Source organism: Vipera berus (assembly GCF_964194415.1).
Source record: "Vipera berus genome assembly, chromosome: 1".
Lineage (NCBI taxonomy): Eukaryota > Metazoa > Chordata > Lepidosauria > Squamata > Viperidae > Vipera > Vipera berus.
Genome location: NC_138202.1, coordinates 288,230,375 through 288,256,778, shown reverse-complemented (window position 1 = coordinate 288,256,778; position 26,404 = coordinate 288,230,375). Strand labels below are relative to the sequence as shown.

The 26,404-nt window shown below is 39.8% G+C and overlaps 2 protein-coding genes across 2 annotated transcripts in view; both read right to left on the bottom strand.

Annotated features, from left to right (window-relative positions):
- MTR (5-methyltetrahydrofolate-homocysteine methyltransferase) overlaps positions 1-17,730 on the bottom strand; it is a 91,516-nt gene extending 73,786 nt beyond the window's left edge. Inside the window, exons 1-8 of the mRNA XM_081332664.1 lie at positions 17,603-17,730; positions 13,997-14,208; positions 7,822-7,911; positions 6,170-6,239; positions 4,501-4,593; positions 3,981-4,087; positions 3,099-3,158; positions 278-372 (exon numbers count right to left, since the gene is read on the bottom strand). Of these exons, the coding sequence (XP_081188790.1) occupies positions 278-372; positions 3,099-3,158; positions 3,981-4,087; positions 4,501-4,593; positions 6,170-6,239; positions 7,822-7,911; positions 13,997-14,208; positions 17,603-17,657 (782 nt within the window). The 5' untranslated portion in view covers positions 17,658-17,730. The remainder of the gene's footprint in view (positions 1-277; positions 373-3,098; positions 3,159-3,980; positions 4,088-4,500; positions 4,594-6,169; positions 6,240-7,821; positions 7,912-13,996; positions 14,209-17,602) is intronic.
- Positions 17,731-21,927: 4,197 nt separating this feature from the next.
- The window catches only part of ACTN2 (actinin alpha 2), a 46,086-nt gene continuing 41,609 nt past the window's right edge, over positions 21,928-26,404 (bottom strand). Inside the window, exons 19-20 of the mRNA XM_081328498.1 lie at positions 24,468-24,626; positions 21,928-22,095 (exon numbers count right to left, since the gene is read on the bottom strand). Coding sequence (XP_081184624.1) covers positions 21,937-22,095; positions 24,468-24,626 — 318 coding nt within the window. The 3' untranslated portion in view covers positions 21,928-21,936. The remainder of the gene's footprint in view (positions 22,096-24,467; positions 24,627-26,404) is intronic.

Here is a 26,404-nt window from a genome sequence, read left to right as displayed (position 1 = left end):
CTTTCCAACAGTGAAGAAACCATACTAGGAAAGAGCCCTGGCAGGATTTGATTTTTCCAGATAGTTGGCTGCATTTTCCTATGGAGAAATGCATCCTTTGAAATTAATGATTTCTCTGAAAACAGCCAGTGATGTTAGATGGTGGGTAATCTGAGCAATGGCAGAAATTAACTGTGCAAGCTCCTTGTTATGGAATCTCTTTTAGCAAAATGGTTATAGAATCTTTTGCAGCTGCAAAGCTTATTGTAAAGCAAATCCAGGGTGTCTGTTTTCTCACCAAAGTGGCTGGCTGTGAGATATGCTGATGACAAATGCTTCCCCAGTCTGTCCAGAGAGAGTACGGCCACTTTTGTCAACAATGGTCCCTGATACCTGTAAACCACAAGGACAGTAGGGAGGTAGACAAAGTAGCAACATTAAAAACAGTGCAATAATAGATGCTAGAGTGAAATTAACTTTAATGCTTCAGTTAAAAACATCTGACTTGCCGCAAAAGTCTGGAAGTGAGTAGCTTCTATTTCTATCCCAAATTTCTTCAAATCCCTTTCATGCATTTAGAGACTACAATATCCAGATTCCTTCTGTGCATTGGGGGGACTACAATATCCACAAACCCCAGCCATTCCTGTGCTGAAATTTCAGTTCACCTCAAAGGCAACTGACTGGGGAGGACCAATCTATCCAAAAAGCACAGGATAAATTTTTTATCTGTATTCAGTACTCAAAACACAGTTGAATTTTTGCTCAAATAAGATAGGGTTTTTGAGGAAAAAAAGTCCATTTTCAATAGCAGTATGAAAATAAGTCCTTCTCCTCATCTATCTATTATTATGCCTGATGAAACTTGACATTTCTTCTGAACACTGCAGGTCTTTTTTAATTGGGGTTATATTTGTATTATATTTCTAATCTGGTATACAGTGTATATATTCTCATTACCAAAAAAACCCCTATGAAAACCAGTTATCTACGGAAACAGTAACATATAGCAGAACCAAAAGTAGCAGCAATTCCAGTTCAACAGACTATCCTCTGAATTATTGTACATATCAAGTTCTTCTCCATTAAGCTTACCCTAAAAATACCACAAGCTTATAAAAGCAAAATAATTGGTTTTCCTTGCTATCTTTGTGCAACAAATGCCCTCATATAATAATAATAACAACAACAACAATAACAACAATAAAAATAAAGTTGGAAGGGACCTTGGAGGTCATCTATTGCTAAGCACATTGATTTGTGCTTAAATTGTAAGCCGCCCTGAGTCTTCGGAGAAGGGCGGGATATAAATGGGATTAAAAAAAAAATCTAGTCCAACCCCCTGCTCAGGCAGGAAACCCTTTATCATTTTGGACAAATGCTGTCCTCTCTCTTCTTAAAAACGTCCAGTGTTGAAGCATTCACAGCTTCTGGAGCCAGGTTGTTCCACTGGTTAATTCTTCTAACTGTCAGGAAATTTCTCCTTAGTTCTAAGTTGCTTCTCTCTTTGGTTAGTTTCCATCCATTGCTTCTTCTCCTGCCTTCAGGCGCTTTGGAGAATAGCTTGACTCCCGCTTCTTTGTGGCAGCCCCTGAGATATTGGAACACTGCTATCATGTCCCCCTCGTCCTTCTCTTCATTAAACTAGACATACCCAATTCCAGCAACCGTTCCTTATATGTTTTAGCCTCCAGTCCCCCAATCATCTTTGTTGCTCTTCTCTGTACTGTTTCTAGAGTCTCAACATCCTTTTTACATCGTGACCAAAACTGGATGCAGTATTCCAAGTGTGGCCTTACCAAGGCATTGTAAAGTGGTATTAATAGTTCAACTGATCTTGATTCTATCCCTCTGTTAATTTAGCCCAGCACTGCATTGGCTTTTTTGGCAGCTGCAGCACACTGCTGGCTCATATTGAAGTGATTATCCACTAGGATTCCAAGATCCCTCTCACAGTTACTACTATTGAGCAAGGCACCCCCTATACCAGGGGTAGGCAACCTCGGCTCTTTTATGACTCATGGACTTCAACTCCTAGAATAGCTGACTCAGGAATTCTGGGAGTTGAAGTCTATGAGTCATAAAAGAGCCGAGGTTGCCTTCCCCTGCCTTATACTATACCTGTATAGTATATATCAGTAAAATAATTTGGGGATCAAGTGCCAAGAACCTATGGAGAATACATGTGTTAAATATGTATTTAACACATATATTCTCCACAGGCTCTTGGCACTGTCCCTCCTTTAATCAACGACAGATGTTCCCTAATGGGATTATCATCTCCCAGCTTCAGGTCACAAAGTGCATAGGACAACGTATTGGGCATTATGGCAATCCTCTCCTACAGCACATTGGTCAATCAAGGGCAGCTAGAATGTAACTATCACATCAAAAACATCCAATTATCTGCTCTTGTACCAGACAGACTGGCTGCTCCCAGCGGGAGAAAGAGGTGCTGCCTGCTATCTATATGGAGCAGTGGAGAACAGGAAGCTATCTATAAGATTTAGGAAGCTTTCGGCGACTATTGAAGTTCCCAGCTGGAACTCAGCACATTTAAAACAGCAAACAGCAGCTGAGAAGAAAAGGAGCATTCCAAGACTCAGCAGCAGCTCCCTTCTGAGTTAGAGCACAGAACTGCACACTGAGCAATAATATTATTTATTTGTATTTTTAGCGTGCAGAGATTCTGGGCAGGAATTAAAATATTTTTAAACACGTAAAAAACACACAAACAAAATATGCCACATATTACAGTTGCTGAGCCCACAATTCAGCCTTATCAGCTAATGAAGCCATAACTTAAGTGTGAAAATTACTAAGACTTAAGGCTGGCATCTCCCAAGGGAAAATAATGAGCAGGCCAGGCAAGATTTTTATAATTTGGCACACTGGTAATATTATTGAGGGGACATTTTCAGACTGCTACGTGTGGCAGGTCATTCATTTATTATCATTAGAAAGCTATAAAGCACATATTGGAAAGAGGAAGCTAACACACGATATGTGAGGTTTCCAAAACACAATGTTCTGGATTGTGTTAGCTACTGTAGAAAAAAGGGAATGCACTCTTTTTCAGAAAAACTGGATAATTCTACGTTTAATCAGAATGTACTCACAAACAAGGGTCTCGGTTCATATTCTTCTTCAAACAATTTTTGGAGAGCAAAGAGAGCTGCCTGTCCAATGAAAATATCACAGTAAATTAATTTCCCGTACTTTAGGAAATTCTCATTTTATAGATATGGACGAGAAAGGGGACAAATTACCACTAATGAAAGTGTACAACTCAACCCTGCTCCAAAACATGCATACACACAGTCAAGTAAAATATGCAAACTACAGTGGAGCCTGCTGGACATTTGTAATCACAAGAAACAGACTGACCAGTGTCTTCCATTGCAGGATTTATTGCAGAACAGAGCCTGAGAGTCCACACAGAAATTGAATCAGGTCAGATGCCTTAATAAGACCTCAACTCAACTGGGCACCGTGCAGAGAACACATTGGTACACATTAAAAAAAAGTTATATATCCCAGACTTTATTTTAATCCCAAATTTCAGCTTCAGCCAGGAGTATGAACTTCACAGAGATCTTCAAGGCTCAGAGAAGAGAGGTCAAGGCACGTCCTACATTATAAACTATATCTCTTCTGCAAACTAAAGATTCAGGTTTGCCTCTATTTGCTTCACTTTACTGTCTTGACTTTGTGGCAAGAATTCCAGAAAACAGATAAAGATAATTGTGTACATTTTTAAAAAAAATCTCATGACACAGATTTCCAAATCTGAATTTCTGACGTCGTAAACCATAGGACAACAGTATCCAAACCTTTAGTTGCTCTTAAAAGGAAGCCAAACTCTCATTTTACAGTAAATAAAGGGATATTTGCCAGCACAGCCTGCCTATTATTAGCATATGCATATGATTTCCTTTTCACATATTATTGGGAATGGGCATTATCATTATGAACTGCTAAAGTTCTACTTAAAAACTCACCTTGGCATTGGCTGTATCAAATATGGTTTCAACCAGCATGATATCTGCTCCACCATCTAAAAGACCTTTGGCTTGTTCAGTGTAGGCATCTACCAATTCATCAAAAGCTAAAACACAGCAACGAATAGTTACAACAATGAAAAATGCACTTTCCAGTTTCATCTGGAAAGGTGGTTCTCATATGTTCCATACCTGTTAGATAGGACTGAAGGTAAACCTGCATTGTAACTCCTTATTGTTTGAGATGATGACACCTGGGCTGACAGCTGGACTATCAGATATTACTAAATGTTTACTTGACTGCTTAAAAATACCTGGGGCTCTTTTAATGTGTCATTAATTATGAATTTATTAACTGTAACCAAACATGAAATAAAATTCAAAGTGAGAAAATCTTTAGAACTGTCAAATGTTTTGAGTCAATATGGCAGAACTGCAATTAGAACTAAACTGACAGAAGCACATAAAACCAAATTAATAAATCATTTTCAGTTTTAAGATTATGAATGAAAATACTTACTAACATTCCGATAATCAGGGCTTTCCACGGATGGGGAAACAGAAAGGGTCTTGTTTGTGGGGCCCATTGCTCCAGCCACGTATCTTTTACTTCCTTAACAAAGGAGAAAAGCACAAGCACAATATTTGGATGATGAACTTTGGACTGTACGACAAAGAAATGCAAAATATCAGACAATATCTGATCTTATGGTCTTCATTTGTATGTTGCAATGAAAAACCATGACTGCTTTCCAGAGATTAGATGATCCATTCTGCCAAAAAAATGTCTTGCTAGAGAGACCACTTTTGAGTGCAAAAGTCTACTTCTACCGATCTTCATATACTATAATAATGACCATTGTTTTAGATTATAAATGAACAAAATCCTGAAGTGAACACCAAAGATAGGTATGGGCAATCTGTGACCCCAGAATTGCAAGTATCCACTGAACTTCTTTTTTTAGCTCTTAATTTTTTTTTATTTCCTACCATTTTTGCAATAAGCCTATGAAAAGAATAGCATAATCCTAAAATAAACTTATCGCCATTTTAAGAAGAAAAGTCCAAATGTCACAATTTTAAGAAGAAAAGTGCAAAAGCAGGAAAAACGTAAAAGAAAATGTTGACTTCAAACTTAAAACATGGAGATCCTACTTCCTTTGTGTTAAGACCTCTCCTATTTTGATATTGTTCCCATTCCAAATTACTAAGTGTGGTTTTGGCCCAAATCAATATTTCTGGTATGGTGTTCTCCCATAGCAGCAATATTTCTCTCTATACCAGAGGTCCCCAACCCCCAGGCTGTGGCCCGTTTCAAATCAGGCCACTCATGTGACAGACGAGCACATGCGTAGCTCCATTTGTGCGAGCAATAGGCACTTGGGCTCACACGCAAAGTTCCATTTGTGAGAGTGGAGGGTGCTTACGCTCATAAGTGAAGCTCTATTTGAAAGAGCTGCACATGCTCAGGTGCGTGCCTACAACTCACACAAAACCATCCTCCCCCCCCACCAGGCTGTCAAGCGGGAAAGGTTGGGGACTGCTGCTCTATACTCATAGCAAGCATGTTGGGCGGGGGGTCTGAATGGGGAAGAATAGACTTCAGGTGAATCTAACAAGAGAGTGGCTTTAGATTTTATGGCCTCCTGGATCTGGTCGTTTTCCATCTTTAGTTCTAGGTGGGGTTGCCTAGAATCATATAAGCAATTTGGAGGTTCTCCTGGACTCACAGCTCCTGTGTGAAGAAAAGATATCACTATGACCAGAAAGGCCTTCAAGCTGGCCTTGAAGAGCTTCAATTGGTTCAGAATACAGCAGCCTTCTAATGATCATATTACATCTTTGCTCCACAAACTGCATTTATTATTTCACACAATACTAAAAGCCATCAAAACTTGGACCTTACAAAATTCAGTTTGGCATAAAAATAATAAAGAAAGGTAGACTCAAAATATCAATAACTATTTAAAATAGTTATTGGTAAAAATACAAAAATCAAAAAGTGGTGCTAAAATTCAGGTAATTATATCTCAGCAAATCAGGTAATACTGCTCTAAGGGCTCTTATATGTTTTTCACTCTTCATCAAAGGAAAATTGTAATATGGCGATTTAAACCACACCTAAAACCACATTAGCAAGCCTAGATAACTCATGATACAAATGTATATCAGTGTGTCAAGTTACTCACCCGTCTCTGCAGTAACATCATCAGCTGCTTTTCGAGCTATCTGGGCTGATATTTTATTTAACCGATAAGCCTAATAACAGATTGGGAGGTGGTAGATACAAAAAAATTAATAAACTTCATTTGCACTGCACTGAACTGTCCATTATAGTTTTGCAGTCAAAAGATCTCATACAGAGGCTCCTTAACAGTCTTCAGATTGTCTAGAACAGAGGTCCCCAACCTTTTGAGCACCAGGGACCGGTTACATGGAGAGAGCTTTTTCCGCAGACCAGAGGGGGCGTGGTTTGTGTGCTGCCTGCATCCTGCGGATGGGGCTTTGCTTGTTGTTGGTGCAGCTCAGTTGCCGGCATGCCGCAGCCCAGTACCGGTCCACAGATCAGGGGTTGGGGACCCCCGGTCTAGAAGGACCAATTGGCAGGAACTAATCTTAGGGGCCAAAACGCATCAAAGCCACAATGAAACAGAACAGAGATTATGCCAGTTCACTGTAAACAAATGTGTTTTTTGCACATTTAGGAATTTCTACTTCTGAAATGAATCAAGGTGGGTGAGAAGAAGACATGGGCAAAGGAGGGTTTACACATGGCGTTAAGCCAAAATTGGTTTTACATATTTCTGACATAGTGGGATAAGTGAGCCAGATCAAAGAGCCAAGCAGACAGAAGGGAAAAAAGCTGCTTCTTGGCTGCATTAGAAGCAGCAGAGAATTTGCAAACCCATGGATTACTCATTTAACACTATAATTCACAATCACCTTCAAAACAGCACTGTTACAAATGAATTTATCTCAAGAATCTGGAAAATGATGTCAGCTAAAAACACAACACAGGATTAAAAACAGCCTTGTGGAGATGATTCATTAAAAAAACACTCATGTCTTGGCTGCTATTCAGATCAGTCAACAGGATATGAAAGGTGGCATACTCTTGCAAAGATGCAAACATCTATCGTTGCAGATACGGCATCTGTTTGCTTTTTTTCAAGGAAAAGAAAAATAATTTAACAACAAAAAAAGATCTTAACCATTTCTTAAAGTCCTCACCCAGATAACAGCATTTTAAAGACTAGTTTACATTAACCTACTACAAAGCAACATTATACAAGCATGAACAGTAGTGGGAAAGAACAAACATCCACAATAACGAAGTTGGAAATAGAGATAGTCCTCGACTTTCAACAGTTCAGTGATTGTTCAAATTTACAACGGCACTGAAAAAAGTGACTTATGACCGTTTTTCACAGTTATGATCCCATGATCATGTGATTAAAATTCAAATGCTTGACAAATGGTTCATATTTATGACCGGTGCTGTGTCCCAAGGTCATGTAATCACCTTTCGCGATCTTCTGACAAGCAAAATCAATGGGAAAGCCAGATTCACTTAAAAACCGGGTTACTAACTTATCAGCTGCAGTGTTTCACTTAACAACTGAGGCAAGAAGGGTTGTAAAATGAGGCAAAATTCACTTAACAACAAAAATTTGGGCTCAATCTAGGATTACCTGTAACAAAGCAAAGCACTGCTGTTTTTTGCAATTAGGCTCTTTTGGCAAATGATCAAGTGAAACACAAGTAGCAAATCCAGGCAGCTTGATCAAAGCAGGTCAAAGGAAAACCCAAACCTGACAAATAAGAAATCAAAAGTTCTTACCAGATGTTCAAGGCTGTAGTCAGCTTGTGCTATTTTAGTGCTACTGAAAGTATTTGTCTCAATGATATCAGCACCAGAAAGCAAGTATTCCTGTAAGAACAGAACAATTGAAATAATAGCATTTAGACTTACATACCGCCCTATAATGCTTTACAGCAGGGGTCCCAATTCCCAGGCCGTGGACCAACACTGGTCCATGGCCCACTACGAACCAGGCCACACAAGCAAGTGAAGCCCCATCCACACACGCACGGGATGGAGGCAGCATGTGAAACCATGCCCCTCCAATCCACAGAAAAACGGGTCCCTGGCACCCAAAAGGTTGGGGGCTGCTGCTTTATAGCACTCCCTGAGTAGTTTACAAAGTCAGTATATTACCCCCAACAATTTGGCTCCTCACTTTACCAACCTCAGAAGGATGGGAAAGCTGAGTCAACCTCAAGCCCTGTCAGGATCAAACTCTAGGCTCTGAGCAGTTTGCCTATAATACTGCACTTTAACCACTGCACCACCAGGGCTCATACTCTCTTTGTTTATACTTCCAACTAAAGCTTGGAAATTCAGGAAACTAGGAATGGGAAACACGGTACAACCAGATATGGGCAGGGTTTGTTGAAAAAGGAACATTTTTTTAGAGAAAGTATAATCTAATCTTCCCTACAATGGATTTTAATTCAATGGGGACTGTACCAGTATTTTTAAACAGAGTACCAGCTCCAGAGTGAAGAACACCTAGAAAAAAATGCTCTTATGATTGGTCTTAAAATAACAATAAGCAACAGCAATATCTGGAGAAGGCCAACAGAGCAAAGTTTAATTTTCTTCAGGAATCATTCTAAATTGTCCTATTGTCGGGGCAATGCTGGGAAATTAAAACAGAATTTGGAGCCACCACCTAGATGCTGCTTGAAGTCAGTAGACACACCCGTACACTCAAATGTAGTGAGCTGAAGAACAACACAAAACAAAGTTCATCTGTAATTAAATTATTCAACAGTCAGAAAGCAGAACTCAGTCAATGGCTACTAAATAGATGATTGCTCTAATCAAGTCCAAAGATACATTATCAATGAGCTGTCTACTAGTTTCTTGAACAGACTACACATAGTTAACAGTTTGCCTATCACTGCTAGATATAACTAGATATAAAATGAGACATTGTCCCTGATCATTTTTAGTTCTGTTATTAATCTTTGAGATTAAGAGGAAAAGCTTTAGAAATCCTCTCAACTGCAAGCTCAGCTTATGTTTTTTTCATTATCTGAACAGCAGGAGAGGAAACTCTACAATATATTATACAATTAAATTATAACTGAAAATGGCAAAAGAAGCAATTCCTGTTCCATATTCATGTTGTTATACTGTACAAAGAAATGTAGTTATATTTCAGATTTGGAGGCTCCAATATGACTGTGTCAAGTTTAAACTCTTGCATTTTTTTCCTTAGCAGCAAAGAAAATAAATGAGGACAAAGGTAATTACAGTCTGTTGTATTTTAATCAAAACGCTATCAGGAAGAATTCCTAATTTAGATTTTCAATGAGATTTTCAGTGAAACTGACTGATAACTGAATATATTTCTCTATGTACCCAGTCTCTTTAAAAATTAAGAAAATATCAGTATTTCCAAGTGTTATTTCTTTTGAAATAACTTAAGTATGTATGTATGTGTTTTAGTGTATGTGCAAATGTACATTTATTCATTTATAACATTTCTAAGGCCACCCAGCTAATGGCTTTGAGCAGCTTACAACGTTAAAATCTGAACAGAAAAATAAAAACACTACTTTCAATTTCCTTCATGTGTGTATAGAGGTGTAGAAGGGTATGACTACAGGAATTAATGAATGAGAGACAGTATGGTATAAGGGTTAAGATTTATTTATATTTTATTTACACTGAGTGCTTTTGTACCGGAGACAAATTCCTTGTGTATCTAATCATGCATGGCCAAGTAAAGTATTCAATTCAATTCAATAAATACATGCAAATAAATTGTCTTTCTGATTAATTAACAAAAGGCTAAGATGTTGGATTAGAAGAGGGGTCAAGTCCTCCCTTTGGCGTAGAAACCAGTTACCGTATATACTTGAGTATAAGCCGACTCGAGTATAAGCCGAGACCCCCAATTTCACCCCCAAAAACTGGGAAAAGTTGTTGACTCGAGTATAAGCCGATCCGCCGTTCTGCATGCCTCGGAGGCTGGATCCGCGCTCTGCAAGCCTCTGGGATCCTGGGAGGCCTAATGCAAGCACCAGCCCGCCTGCCTCAGGTCTCCCCCACCCCCAGATACTGGGCTTCAGCACAGCTGGCTGTCTTGCCAAAGAGAAACATCTGGGAAGGAAAACCCTGTCTTACCTCTTTCCCAATTCTGCCTCTGCCCTTCCTCCTACCAAGGTGTTCTGGGACTAGTTCCCTAGCCTTTTGGAGCTTTTGGTGTTCGCCCATCAGCTGTCTACGGGGAGGCAACAAAGCTGCCTCTCTAGGCTTTGAGAAAAGGCCCCTTGCACAAAAGGCAGCTTCAGGATGAGCTTCCAAAAACCCTTTCCTTCCTTAACGCCCTCCCCACCTTCCCCCAGAAAGCCATATTTCTTTTTTTTTTATTGAAAATTTTTATTGAAGTTACAATATTATCCCCTCCCCAACCCACCCCAGAACCCCTCCCCCTCCCCCATATTTCTTCAATAACAAAAACATAAAAAGCTGGTTGGGATGTACTCGCTGATTTCCCCCCCCCTTTTTTTAGATGCTAAAACTAAACTCTCCCTCTGCCTTCCAACCAATATCCCTTTTTAAAATCTTACCTTGGCTCCAGATGGAAGAGTAGAGGAACTAAGCTAGTAAGGAGAGAATTTTTTTCTGCAACTTTTTACTCCTGAAGTAGTAGTAGTAGTAATAGTAGTAGTAGGGATAATAATAATAAATCCCTAAAAGTTGTGCCAGAAAATGGAGGACGCTGGGTCTTTGCAAGTTTTAGCTGTCTGTCAGACTGCCTGAAAAGGGCGGCCTTCAGGCAGCCAGGCAGACAGCTAAAGCTTGCAAAGACCCAGCGTCCTCCATTTTCTGGCATAACCTTCGGAGATTACTTTTAAAAAAAAAAACAAAAAAAACCTTCAGAGGAAAAACAGCTGCAGAAACATTTTGTCTCCTTGCTGGCTTGGTTCATCTACTCTTCAGCCAGGAGGGAGTCCAAGGCCTAGAGAAGGAGAGCTTTGCAGCATCCCTATGGACAGCTGATGGGCAGACAGCTGAAAGAAGCAGGCAGGCAGGGTGCGGAGGAACGGAGACCTGCAGGTCTCGGACGGCGGTGGCTTGGGAGAGGTGCGCGCGATCCCGGAAGCACCAAAGCCTCGGCCGCGCACAAGTCCTCGGTAAGTTTTTTTGTTGACTGGAGTATAAGCCGAAGTGGAATTTTTCAGCCCAAAAAGTGGGCTGAAAAATTCGGCTTATACTCAAGTATATACGGTATGTTACTTTAGATCAATTGCTCTCTCCTGCACCGGATCTACGTAATTTTCAACAGAGGCCTTCATTCTGCACCAGACTGATTTGGGTTGTTATAATAAAATTGGTTTATACACACACACACACACACACATCTGTTTTCCTTAATCTCGGGTCCTCTACCAGAGGCCAGGGAGTTTAAGGGTTTTGAGCAGTATTTTTTAACATGACACTCTTCTGGTAGATGGCTCCGATGTTGTTCCTGAGATCTGTTGGAGCCACTGTCCCAGCTTAGGAGTCACAGCCCTGAGTGCTCATACCACCGCTGAGACTGCTTTAGTCTTTATTTTCCATATCCTCTCTAGTTTTTCCTTCAGGCACTGTTAATTCTCCAGTTTCTCATGCACCTTTTTCCTGATATTGCTGTCACTTGGCACTGCTACATCAGTCACTACTGCTGTCTTTTGGTCCTTCTCTACTATATATATATATAGCGTATGCTATATCTATAGCAAAAACATCTGAAGTACATGCCCTTCCCTAGTCAAATAAAACCTAGAACATGAATTGGGGTTGCAAATATCTGTGCACATGGGAATGGGATGGCTGGGTGAGTTATGCAATAGTAAATATTGAAATGCATTTGCCTGGCATCTGCAAATGTATAAATAATGATTTTAATTCCACTAAAATTGCAATATATCTCATCACATGTCCTATTTATTAATCGGTGTGTCTTTTCATAGATAGGAGTTGTCAAAGGACCATTTTACTGTAATCCCCCTGCTGGTGATTCACTGCCATATTAATGCATACAGAAGTCTCTTTTTTCAAGGAAAGTTATTTATCTTAAGACATTATATGTGAAAAATACCCATGGCATGGAACTTGCTGTAACTGCAGACTCATTTTAGCACCCCAAGCCCTGGGACACTGTAGACACAAAACGCTAGCTGGAAAGACAGATACCCCTCTGAAGAACTCATACCAGCAATGCTGTTGGGTTTGCTTTGGCTGAGAGGCCATCTAAAAACCCTCTTGACCAGATAACAGTGCAGCATATTCTGCCATGACATTTGGCCAAACCATTAACACACCCGTCAGCCGGGTTCTAGTGCCAACCCAAAGATCTACTTTGGACTCCCTGGTGCTCCGCTTAAACACAACTGAGCACAAACAAAAAGGTCTGGATCACACCTGAAGCTTTCAAAGCCATGCAATTCCCAAAAGATAAAAGCACTGAACGTTTTTTTTTAAAAAAAAACACAGCCTGGGTAAAACACTGACACATATTATCAATGCATGGATGTGCTAGTATTTAAAGGCTCAAACCAGCCTGGATTATAGTTTTGTAGCACTAGTAACTTCTTAGAAATCAGAGAAAGCCTTTCCCTTCCATTCCTGTTTGATAGTGCCGTTTAAGCACCGAGGAATTACACCGTGAAGACAGGTAGCCAGGCCTCAGGGGCACCTTCACTTTCATGCTGCATAAAGAATCCCCAAATAACATGAAGACTCTGTATTCCAAACTGGGAACCACTGTGGTATAGTGATTAAAGTGCTGGCCTGGAAACCAGAAGACTGGGAGGTCTAGTCCCAGACTGGGCCAATCAGTCTCTCTCAGCCCAATTCATGTCACAGGATTGTTATTATGGGGAAAATAGGAGGAAAGAACATTACCATATGTCTGCTGTTTTTGGTTTTACAAAATAAAAGGTGGGATGTAAATTTGATCAAGTCCTACACCCAACCACATCAAAACTTCCCTCCAGCTTGCCTTTCTCCATTCTAGATCATCATAGCAAATCTCCTGTCACCAAATCCCCAATTTCTTTTCAAATGGCCCTCTACCAACCATGACAGACATAATGAGTAGCAGGCAAGCCTTTGAATCTAATAGTCTCAAGAACTATTTATTTAGTTCAATAGTGAAGTGAGAATCAGTGTCCCTGAAGACCTAACTGAGTTAAAAACAAGCAGATCTCATTTCAAACAGGTGCCCAAGACAGTTTCAAATTGCATACTATTTTGGAAGTCTGAAGTAGATGATTAAAGCCATTGCTGATACAGATTATAAGATATTTTTTTTCTGGTGAACTGTGAAGGAAATATTTTTTCTAATACTTCTTAAACTTTTTCTTTTTAACCTGGGACTTTAGAGGAGTTTCCTCTATTCACCAGACAGATGAAAAGCTAAAACTAACATGTTCTTAATGCTTTTCAGCCATTTATTTGTTTCTGAAGATCCACAGATGCAAATAATGAGACAGTGTCCCAAAACAGAAATTAATTTATCAATGCATTTTTAAAGTAAGAAAAAAAGAGCACGATCCAGTGCCATTCAAATTAATGAAAATGTTCCATTCCTACAATTTACTCTGTTGCCTTTTTCACTGAACAAATAAAAATGTTACCCAGCAACCATCTTCATATGTCCCTCATCTGAAGAACTATTTTTGAGGAAAGTGCCCATAATTGTGCTCTATCCATACCAGTATTTCAGCAGTTTTTAAATTTTTATTCTATTCTATTTCTATTCTTTAAACTATGTAGACTTCAACCTCCAGAATTCCCCAAACAGAATTCTGGGAGTTAAGTTCACGCAGCTTAAAGTGGCCAACATTGAGAAACACTTCTAGACCATGTGAATGTAGCTCTCAAGAATTGTTATACATCTCAGAAGAATCAATAAATCCTTTCTAGTACAAGACTCAACAAGTTGCACACTCACCTTGTGAATTTTGTAGATTATATCCGACTGAGTTATGCTCAACAGGTCATTATTTCCCTTGAGCGGTTTCAGGTGATCCTTAAATTCTTGACCTCGAAATTCCTCTTCTTCTAAGAAATATTGCTGGATCATGGTCCCCATGCCTCCATCCAAAACCATAATGCGCTCTCTCAGAATGGATTCTATCTCCTCTTTCAGGGATTTTTGGGAAACTGCATTATGAAAACATTTGGGGAAAAAATCTTTATTTAAAGCTATCAGCATCTCTTCTCGCAATCAATCACAAGCTCTGAAGTATTGAGGATTATGGACATGCCATCCTGAATTGCTTTAGGAAGGCAGATATTGATGTTATATAAATAAATAAAATGGGGAATCTAATCCACGTTACGAACTTATCCACTGCAGTGATTCACTTAACTGTGGCAAGAAAGGTCGTAAAATGGGGCAAAACTCACTGAACAAATTTCTCATTTAGCAATAGAAATTTTGGGCTCAATTGTGGTCGTAAGTCAAGGACTACCTGTACCATCACTGGAAAGAGTAAACCAAATTAACTGCCCTTACTTGGTGGAGTGGAGTTTGTATGGTTGGGGATTTTTGCAGAATATATGCATAAAGCGCCTGAGTTGTACAGATGTCATGGGCACACCCAGGATCACAGTCATAGCTGCTGACAGATAACACTTGCTGCAGTCAGAAAGATGTATTTAAGGGAAAGATGCTTTACTCCTACTGCCCAATCAGTGCATTAAACTAAGGAGGGAGCAGACAGCATAACTGTAATTGGGATGGATTTTTCTTTTTATGCTATTTTAGGTTTCAGAGGGAGAAATCACACATTAAGTGGTAGAACTTTATAACTGTACTATAAGAATCACTCTGGCCTGCAGGCATGTGACTTCATATAGCACTGCCTTAAGCGAGACTTAAGTAAGATTTCATATAGACAAAGTTTAGTGGCAAACGCAGAGAGCACATCAAAACGTATACCTATCTTTTGCTTCTATGTGATAAACAGGAACATTCTATTACCATTAATCTGATGGGATTCCATCAAATTTCTTCTGTTGTGTACTGGGTTCGTTGCACAGGAATGAAGACAAGGCGAGTGAGTTCAGCAAAAATCAGGGTTTATTGCTTGCAGGATCTGAACTAGAGAACAGGGCTGCAGATGCAGCAATTTATACCCTGGCCCCTAGGCGGCGGCCAATAGGTTTGAAGCAACCTATTGCCGCCTTTGTTAGTTGCAAAGTCGTGTCCGACCCATCGCGACCCTATGGACAATGTTCCTCCAGGCCTTCCTGTCCTCTACCATCTTCTGGAGTCCATTTAAGCTCACGCCTACTGCTTCAGTGACTCCATCCAGCCACCTCATTCTCTGTCGTCCCCTTCTTCTATTGCCCTCAATCTTTCCCAGCATTAGGCTCTTCTCCAGTGAGTCCTTCCTTCTCATTAGATGGCCAAAGTATTTGAGTTTTAGCTTCAGGATCTGGCCTTCTAAAGAGCAGTCAGGGTTGATCTCCTCTAGGACTGACCGGTTTGATCGCCTTGCAGTCCAAGGGACTCGCAGGAGTCTTCTCCAGCACCATAGTTCAAAGGCTTCAATTCTTTGGCGCTCAGCCTTTCTTATGGTCCAGCTTTCACTGCCATACATTGCAACTGGGAAGACCATAGCCTTGACTATACGCACTTTTGTTGACAGGGTGATATCTCTGCTTTTTAGTGTGCTGTCTAGATTTGCCATGGCTTTCCTCCCCAGGAGCAAGCGTCTTTTAATTTCTTGACTACAGTCCCCATCTGCAGTGATCTTGGAGCCCAGGAAAATAAAATCTGTCACTACCTCCATTTCTTCCCCATCTATTTGCCAGGAATTGAGAGGGCCAGATGCCATGATCTTGGTTTTCTTAATGTTTAGTTTCAACCCAACTTTTGCACTCTCCTTCTTCACTCGCAACAAGAGGCTCTTTAGTTCCTCTTCACTTTCTGCCATTAGAGTGGTATCATCTGCATATCTTAGGTTGTTGATGTTTCTTCCGGCAATCTTAATTCCAACTTTTGATTCATCTAGCTCTGCCTTTCTCATGATGTGCTCTGCATATAAGTTAAATAGGCAAGGCGACAGTATACAGCCTTGCCGGACTCCTTTCCCAATTTTGAACCAATCAGTGGTTCCGTGTCCAGTTCTCACTGTTGCTTCTTGGCCTGCATATAGGTTTCTCAAGAGACAAATAAGATGGTCTGGTATGCCCATCTCTTTAAGGACTTGCCAGAGTTTGTTATGATCCACACAATCAAAGGCTTTAGCATAGTCAATGAAGCAGAAGTAGATGTTTTTCTGGAACTCTCTAGCTTTCTCCATGATCCAGCGTATGTTAGCAATTTGATCTCTAGTTCCTCTGCCTCTTCAAAATCCTGCCTGTACTTCTGGTAGTTCTCGATCCACATACTGCTGGAGTCTAGCTTGTAGAATTTTAAGCATAACTTTACTAGCATGAGAAATGAGTGCAATGGTGCGATAGTTTGAACCATTGCACTCATTTCTCATGCTAGTAAAGTTATGCTTAAAATTCTACAAGCTAGACTCCAGCAGTATGTGGATCGAGAACTACCAGAAGTACAGGCAGGATTTCGAAGAGGCAGAGGAACTAGAGATCAAATTGCTAACTGGATCATGGAGAAAGCTAGGGAGTTCCAGAAAAACATCTACTTCTGCTTCATTGACTATGCCGCCTAGGGGCAACCAATGGCAGCGCTGGAGACGGGTTGTCTGAGATTGTGGGAGCCTAGCTAGCTCCCTGCTCCAGCAGCCTACCAGGTGGTGTTAACAAGCAAGCCCAATACATTACATCTTCTGTGCCTGAAAATCACCTTAAATTATAACTAAGTTCCTTTAAAAACTATCGTTTGTATCCAAACAAAATACCGATCAGCTCGAATCACGTGTTCATAGAGAAAAGGAAATCAAGCGCCGTAGAAAAATTACACGTGGTTTACAAAACAAGTAGGTGGATGAGCCTTATCCAAAACAGAATACAGAGGAAGCCTGGGAGCTGGTTCACTATAGTTCTTGCTATGTTTCCTTTGATTATCAACAAGCTCAGCTTAGCCAGGTATTATTTAATGCACTTGTTTCGTTACATCATATTCTGAGGTCCAATTCAGCTACTTAAAGCGAGAAAGATGCAGCTGTTAACCAAAAGTGCCTCGAAAAGCAAATCAGTACTTTTGATTCTTAATTTAATTCATCCGGGTTTCAAAACGTTTTAGCTCTCCTTCAGAAATTCAACGATACCCACCTCAGCCACTTCCCTTTTGGATATTTATAGGGGGGGGACTAAAACCCCAATTTCTCAAGTGCACTGTATCTGAACGACTAAAGTTAATTGAGTCTACTTTCTGAGTACAGCACACATAGTAAATTTCCTGCCGACAGTGTAACCTACGTAGGTAAGGAGGGGGGGGAAACTAGATAGCCCATTCACAGGATTACTATAGCGAAACCCATTCACTCTCTGCGATCCCCAGACCAACATACAGCAAAGTTAGAAACTTTGTGCCTTGCAAGCCATCGGACTTCACAAACCGCCTCCTAGTAACACGCACCGTCCGATTCCTCGCTACCCTGCTGCTCAGCCAACTCGTGAATCGTGGGCGACATCCTGCTTGAAACAGCCTTGCAAAATCTGAACGAGTGAACTTCAACCCACTGGTTAGAATGGCCGGAGACTATGGCAAGGAAAGCGCCTGCGTGCGCGTCACTAGCTGCGCAGACGCATAACATTGTTGTTGAATGTAAATGCAGCTGTCAGTGTAGAAAAGTTACGTTGATTTGAATGTTGCAACGGAAAAGGCGTGGAAGTGGTGTGTTGGAACGGTGTACTTTGGAACTACTATGTCTACGTTTAATTTTGCCAATTATTAAACGTGTTCCGTTTCCAGATTTCTGCTGCATCGCCAGAAAACATATCTCATATTGTTTATTTATGGACATATTTAGCCAAATTTAACGGACAATGATGGAAATATACAGCGGGCTCCTCTGCATTTGTGTGAGTTTGCAAAGCAAAAATACCATTTGGGAAGAGGATGAGAAGTCAAACGCTGGAAACTCCTTTTTGCTTTAATATTTTAGAGGGTAAGGGGTAGGAAATCCCTTCTTGCGGCCTCAGTCCGAATAGAAAGAGGGTAGGGTTGCTTATTGCAATTGCTTAATCAGGTTAATCACTTAATCTTGTAACTGCCCTAATAACAGGAGTCTTCTGAGGTCAATCTACAGTAGGGGTGTCCAACCTTGACAGATTTAAAAACTTGTGGATTTCAACTCCCAACATTTCCTAGCCAGCATGGTTGGCTGAGGAATTCTGGGAATTGAAGCCCACAAGTCAAAATTGTCAAGATTAAACACCCCTGATCTACAGGCTTCGGGGAATCGTTTTCTCTGCAGTCAGATCCAAGTTTTCTTTGCAAGGACACCAAATTTGGTCACAATCAGTTCAATTTGGAGAAGTTCTTCTATCTGGTCATCCTGAATATTATAATTCTTCAACGTTTCCAGCATTTCTTTCCTTTGGTAAATACTAAAAAGGTTTAGTATTTCCTTTTAAATTAAAAACTAAATATGGTGAGCAGTGTTTCTCAACCTTAAAAGGTTTAAGATGTATGGGCTTCAACTTCTGGAATTCTGGAAGTTGAAGTCCATAACATCTGAAAGTTGCCAAAGTTGAGAAATGCTGGTTTAGGGGAAAGGGTCCAAAGCTGGCTGTGGCTGTTTTTTATTTCGTGTAACTTGGCTAAGTTCTAACCATGCCTTACTTAGAGCAGAATCTCAGATATTGTGCCACTACTGTAGGTGTATCTAGGTTATACAAAGAGGAATCAACTAGGTAAATGCTGGTTTTAAAAAGGGACTATATCACACACTACAGTAAATCAAGATTTTGTTAAGCATATTTTGTTTAATAAAAGAATTATCTGAGTTCAGACATTTCGCTAGGCCACATTACAAGAAATCATATAATTAGTATAATGTCTGAATGCAGTCACTGTAGACTTTTCCCATTACCCAGGGTACAAAAAAAGGCTACACAGCTCCTATTATTCACTATTAGAAGACAGTTCATTCTTATTCATTGTAAGCAAAGCACTGATACGATGCATGGAGAGAGATCTTGGAAAAGGATCCCTGACAGATCATCCTCAAACATCCAGTGTTACCCTTGTGACTTGCACATTCTGGTTATGTCTTCATACTACAGTCCAACTAACTTTCTGCTGCATTCATACTTCACTTAGACAGAATATGGATAATTTGTTTGGGGTTATTTGATAATGTGTGTGTTTGAGTATAGGAATAGATCTGTGGATCCAGTTCCCCCAAATGCCTCCTCATTATTCTGGGAGGTCAAATATAACATTAGGTGTTCCTTAAAACATTTGTAACTCTATTCAATGAAGCAGAATAACAGACATGCCTAAACTTTGTGCACCACAGAAGGTGACATGTAGCCAATTCTGGAAAAAGCTAAGCAGGATGAGAGCTAGTTAGTCATTGGATGGAAGATTACCAAACTATCTCAAACTGTAAGCTGAAGTAAGGTAAAGGTAAAGGTTCCCCCGCACATGCGTGCTAGTCGTTTCCGACTCTAGGGGCCGGTGCTCATCTCCGTTTCAAAACTGAACAGCCAGCGCTTGTCCGAGGACGTCTCCGTGGTCATGTGGCCGGCATGACTAGACGGCAAAGGCGCACAGAACGCTGTTACCTTCCCACCGTAGTGGTCCCTATTTTTCTACTTGCATTTTACCATGCTTTCGAACTGCTAGGTTCACTCTGTTACGCGGCACTCAGGATTCGACCCGCCAAACTGCCGACCTTCTGATCGACAAGCTCAGCATCCTAACCCACTGAGCCACCGCGTCCCTTTAAGCTGAAGTAGGAAGTAAAAATCTTTAGAAGGAGCCATGATAGACTATTTCCATGTTGATGCTATCAGGCACTGAGCTAGTAAATTCAACTCAACCTGAACTTTCATGTAAATTCTAAAGCTCATATCAAGAGAGAATTAAACCACAGGATTTTGTGTTTCACGTAGAACTGTTATATTGTTGGGTCTCAGACTGTGACCCCCTCAAGGGGCTCCAAGCAGCTTAAAGAAGGGTTGCAAAGGGGTTTTTGTAAAGCCTGAAGCAAGGTTTGCCCATGCTCAAGTATTTTACTTTATTGTGCAGAAACATAAATTTATTTATTATTTTAAGAGATTGTAGTATTGCAAACTTAAAGAACTTGCAATAAAAACAGACTGAATCTTCATGAAGTTAAGCACATCAATATACTACATATACCTGTTAGCTGATGAAATGTAAGCAACAGCATTTTGACTTGCAAAGCAATCTCTAGATTAGATATCCTAATTTGCATAAAATAATGGGCTAAGCCCCATCTGATGATGATTTATAAGCACCAGGGTAGGCTTTTGCCTTATATCTTGCCTTTTCTTTCACTCTCTCTTCTTACTCTTTTTCTGAAATGCATAGAGTTACTTCCTCTGAAGCAAACTGTGTGATTTATTATACATTTTACTGAAACCTATAACCCAGTATATTCCAGTAATATCTTTTTTATCACAAATCTGCTCTTTCAGGAGTTGCCCCTGGGCCCGACTTTCTGACAAATCAGCTGGATCAATGTCTTTGAGAGGAAGAAGAGCAGCAGCAAAAAGAATCATCTGCACTCTGATTATAAAAAAAACATAAATAAAAAAGATAGATGCCTCACTACATATAAAGCAAATAAACAAAAACTTTTAAAAAATGAGGTGAGAACCCTGTTGCCCAGAAGACACGCCGTTAATATTTAAAAGTGAATCAGTTTAATCTCAGAAACTGAATCAGTATTAAGGCTTGAAAAGCAGACTTTATTTTAAAGGCACATTTTAATAGTAGTAGATTGTACAGTTTTCTTTGCTTATTGTATGAACATTTACCTTTTTGCATTTATTTCATGGGATTGTTAGGCTTCAGATAAAATAGATTTTCTACAAACTATTGAAAGAACATAACTGGCAGGAAGCTGCTGCACGACGTACCTTAGACTGGTTGTAATAAAATGTCAATATTGTTAGAATTAACCAAGACCAATTACAATAGTATAATGAATAGAGCAGAGAGCAGACACCATCCTAAAATATGGAACTCCCTCATAATATCCAGGCTACTAACACTGTGCCCTTTTAAACTGGGCATTGATTTTAAGATGGCTATTATCACCATTAAGATGATGCCCTTGTCATCAACCTCTTAGAATAATTCCAGAGGTATCATGATTTTATACCACTAGAAAGTCAGACCAGAATTCCTGTCCAAGCTTCACATTGAAAAGAACAAAACAATCTCATATGATTATTTGGCATGACCTGGGTTTTTATTTTCTCTTGTATATGCAGTTCCACTTGCACAAGCATATTAAACCCCAGCATCCATAGGTGAAAGCATTACCATAGTATGAAAGAAAAAGGAGTTGCACGGAGGGAGGTTGTGGAAGACCTGGATAAAATGTTCAGAATTCTTGAAAACATTTCATGTTTTGAAAATCAAAGATATGCTAGATTTGTGGTTTTTTTTTCAAAGGCATATTTTCTTTTCCTTTGTTTTTCCTGAGGCTTTCTAACTTGGCACTTTGGGATTATCCATTTTTAATTTAAAAAGAACAACAACAATCTGATAAGGCAGAGGGGCAGTGCAGTCTGTCACTGTATAAGCTTGTTCAAGTACATATAAACAACATAAAAACTCATCATGCTGCACACTACGTGGGCATTGCTCCTTACTGAATGTTCCTGCTAAACTTGAGAAATTGTAGTGAGGTCAGCTTACTTATTTTTTTTTTCAAGGAGCAGACTGGAATATATCTAGTTTCACTTGCCCACAGAGTCAGTCCCCAGTTACAGATCGCTTTCCCCATACAATGCTGATGAAAATGAGGTATAGTCCAGAGCTCCAGGAACAGCTCCTGGTCCCTTGTAGGCTGGCATTCGCTTGACGCAGTATTGAGCTTGTTCAGGTGGTAGTTCTCGGTTCAACTCTTCAGCAAGAATATATGGCTAGAAGGATTGAAAAGGAGGAATACGATGAGCTTTTTTTCTAAAACTTCAGAATCAAACTAAGCGGTGAACTCTCTTTGATGAGAACAAGGATGAGATTGGGCAGACACTTCAGTTATACAGATTAGCCTTCCCCAATTTGGTGTCCTCACTTTTTGCAAAATACAGAATACTTCAAGGGCGCAAGCCTGGACAAAACTAGCACTGATCCATAGTACCTTATTATGGAATTTATTTATTTATTTGTTTGTTTCATATGGCCATCCAACCTCAAACAAAGTAAAACTGGGTGGAATACAGAAAGAAACATAACAACAAATACAACCTGAACAAAAACAATACATTAAAGGCCAGCTAAAACAGTAAACAATGACATGGCAATCAGACTAAAATATGCTACAACTAAACCAGTTGGGATTTAATTCAACTGGGCCCCATGGCCTGGAGAAACAATCAGCCATCATAAAAGATCTGCAAGGTCAGGACCAGGGCTTTTTTTTTGTCATAAAATGCTCAGAACGGAGTTCTGGCACCTTTTTTGGATGGAACCTTGTAGGATAGGCAAGGTGGGTTGTATGACGTGTGAGTTCTGACACCTTTTTCTTTTATAAAAAAAGCACTAGTCAGGACCAAATGTATATATTTATACTAGATATGTTAAAGTATTTTCATATATAACTTTAAGGCAGCTCTTTCCCACAGTTTATATCTACAACCTCTGTAGATTACTCTTTTCTGAACATTTGAAAGTGTTTATTGCAGTTGGCCAGTACGCATTATATGTCACTGAAAAAGACCTCAGGCTGAAATATCTGTTTTGTGCAGGTATGCTTTAAAATTCTTTCAGCTTTATTCAAACAAAATCATGCAGGTCTCCACCCACAAAACTGCAGCAGATAGCATGAATATGTTTTGGGATAAAAAACAGAAAACTGGAGTCTGTCATTGAATGACAATAACAAGTAGAAAATCTGTAGCCAACAAAAGTCCCAGTCCTCACATCCTTATATTTATCTCCCTAAGATGCTCCAAGTGTCATAATAATAATAATAATAATAATAATAATAATAATAATAATAATAATAATAAGAAGAAGAAGAAGAAGAAGAAGAAGAAGAAGAAGAAGAAGAAGAAGAAGAAGAAGAAGAACTACTAGTACTAGTAGTAGTAGTTGGAAGGGACCTTGGAGGTCATCTAGTCCAACCCCCTGCTCAGGCAGGAAACCCTATAATATTTCAGACAAATGGCTATCCAGTCTCTTCTTAAAAACTTCCAGTATTGGAGTATTCCAAGGTTGACTCAGCCTTCCATCCTTCCGAGGTAGGTAAAATGAGGACCCAGATTGTTGGGGGCAATAAGCTGACTTTGTAATAATGCTGCTTGGGGGGGGGCGAAAGCCCTAATAAGCAGGCATATACATAGAATGAAGGCTATTGCTAAGCACATTGGTTTGTGCTTAAATTGTAAGCCGCCCTGAGTCTTCGGAGAAGGGCGGGATATAAATGGGATTAAAATAAAATAAATAAATAAAAAAATTCACAGCTTCTGGAGACAGGTTGTTCCACTAGTTAATTGTTCTAACTGTCAGGAAGTTTCTCCTTAGTTCTAGGTTGCTTCTCTCCTTGACTAGTTTCAATCCGTTGCTTCTTGTCCTGCCTTCAGGTGCTTTGGAGAACAGCTTGACTCCCTCTTTTTTGTGGCAGCCCCTGAGATATTGCTACACTGCTGTCATGTCACCCCTCACCCTTCTCTTCGTTAAACTACACATACCCAATTCCAGCAACCGTTCCCTATATGTTTTAGCCTCCAGTCCCCCAATCATCTTTGTTGCTCTTCTCTATACTCTTTCTAGAGTCTCAACATCTTTCTTACATCGTGGTGGCCAAAACTGGATGCAGTATTCCAGGTGTGGCCTTGCCAAGGCATTGTAAAGTGGTATTAATACGTCACGTGATCTTGATTCTATCCCTCTGATAATGCAGCCCAGCACTGCATTGGCTTTTGTGGCAGCTGCAGCACACTGCTGGCTCATATTGAAGTGATTGTCCACTAGGATTCTGAGATCCCTCTCACAGTTACTACTATTGAGCAAGGTACCTTATTACCTTCTTATTACCTTCCCTTAGTAAAACACGATTCCAAAAACTCAACCTTACCCCAAGCCTAAAAGTTTCAGTACAAATCTGTGTAGTGTTTCAAAAAATTAGCATGCAAGGTTTAGGGGCTTTGATTAATTGGTGAAAACAATCCTGCTATATTTTAAGTTTCTACTCTAGGTTACAGCTAGCTTACTTTGCATTTGGATACCCCCTTGTCTTGCAAGGGTAGAATTTGTAGAAACTATCACAGCAAATGGAAATCCTTTCACTAACCTTGTCTGAGGCTAGGATTCTGAAAGAAGCAATAACTTGTTCAGCAGTATCAGTATCAGCAGTCTCTCTGGTCATGAAATCAATAAATGATTGAAAGGTAACCGTTCCCTGACCGTTGGGGTCAACTAAGGACATGATTCGGGCAAACTCAGCTTCACCCTAAAATACAATTAAAAATTGTTATGAAAATTACAATGCAATTTTTTTAAGAAAATTAAAATATTCAGCATCATGTGTAATCTGCCAAATATCAGAATTTGCAGGTTTTAAAGTATGCAAAAATATATTACCATTAAACATTCTTAAATCCATTGGAAGTATATGTTGGGCTGAATGTTCACTATGGATTTCACACAAATAGTAAAAGAAAAATATATAAAAGATAGGAAGGAATCCACTAAGATTTACTGCATTGGTTGCAACCTGGATAGTCAAGTGATCAAGACCTTGAACGAAACTGATTCCATGCAGCCTCTCTAGAAATCCTGCAGTGCGGTTTGGTTTTTTGAGAAGCTCCAACAGATAGAGCATCATAAGAGATATGTAAAGCACTACTAGATGAAGTCAAACAGAAATTGGACCATATATGAGTAAAAGCCCATATTCAGGCCTAGATTGTGGCAGAAATATCATTATCAGTGGTCCTTGATGCTCTCTGACCTTGGCTGTTTTCTTGCAGATGTTCTTACCCAAACTTATCCAAACTAGATAACATCATCAGTGCCAGTAAGGAATAGAGTTTGCTGTCAATTTATATTCTAGTGGCTTGCCCTGTCAGTGTGGGTGGGACTGGTATTGAAGGGTTTTTGGATAGGCTGTTTACCATTACCTTGTTGTTTACCTTGGGTTGCAGAGATAAAACTGTCAATGTATTGCCTCCAACTTCTGAATGCTATATACATCTACATAGGAAGGAACAAATTCAAGCTCTACCTTGACAAGACTGAGTGACTGTGGATATTTGGAGTCCCTAGGTCTAAGTCAGTCCTACACTCTGGGATTTCATCTTTGCTCTTGGTTGGGTTTGCACTTCCCCACTCAAGACTAGTGTGCAATTTGGAGGCCTTCCTAGACTCACAGCTACTACTCAATGAAGAGGCAGCAGCTATGATCACAAAGGCCCTTGTACAGGTTCACCCTGTGTGCCAGTTGCATCCTTTTCTCAACCAGAAGTTTCTTTAGACAATCACTCACACTGGTCGTCTCAAGGCTAGGCTAAACTATTACAAGAGTGGCTGCTCTTGAAGACAATCTGGAAGTTACAGCTGGTTCAATATGAGCAATAAGGGGTATTTCTCATCGCAGCCACATGCCATCAGTGCTTTGTGAGCTGCAATGGTTACCAGTTGACTTCCGGGTACGGTTCAAAATTTACATGGAAGATAGAGCTTGGTTAATTGAAGGGGTACCTATTCAATACAGTTGGGCATGAAGTTGGATATGCTTTGAGTTCCTTTAGTTAAATTCTTTACCTTGTAGGACCAAGGAGGAAGGACGTCAGTGTTGTAGCACCTACCCTTTGGAAGAGTATCTTCCCAGAGATATATGTAGCTCCCACCCTTCAGATGTTTTGTAAATCCATGAAAAGTTCACTCTGTTCCCAGGCCTAGATTTAGGTCATTTGTAGAAATTCTAACAATTTTTGATTATTATTCATGAGTTTCTGTCTGGACAATCATATTTTTCTATTTTATGTTTTAAAATTGCAAGTTAGCCAGAATATTTTGGAAGACAGATGCCTTCAATATCTGACAGATAAACAGACAGATAGAAAAAATATTCAAATTTGAAATGTAATAGAACTTATATATGAATGCCATGATAAATTTGCACAATGTTTTAGTATGAATCTATATAAACAGCTGTCTGCATAGGTTTCTAACAATAAGTCTCATTCTATACACACCCAAGAATAAAATCCATTGTGGAGCTTTCCT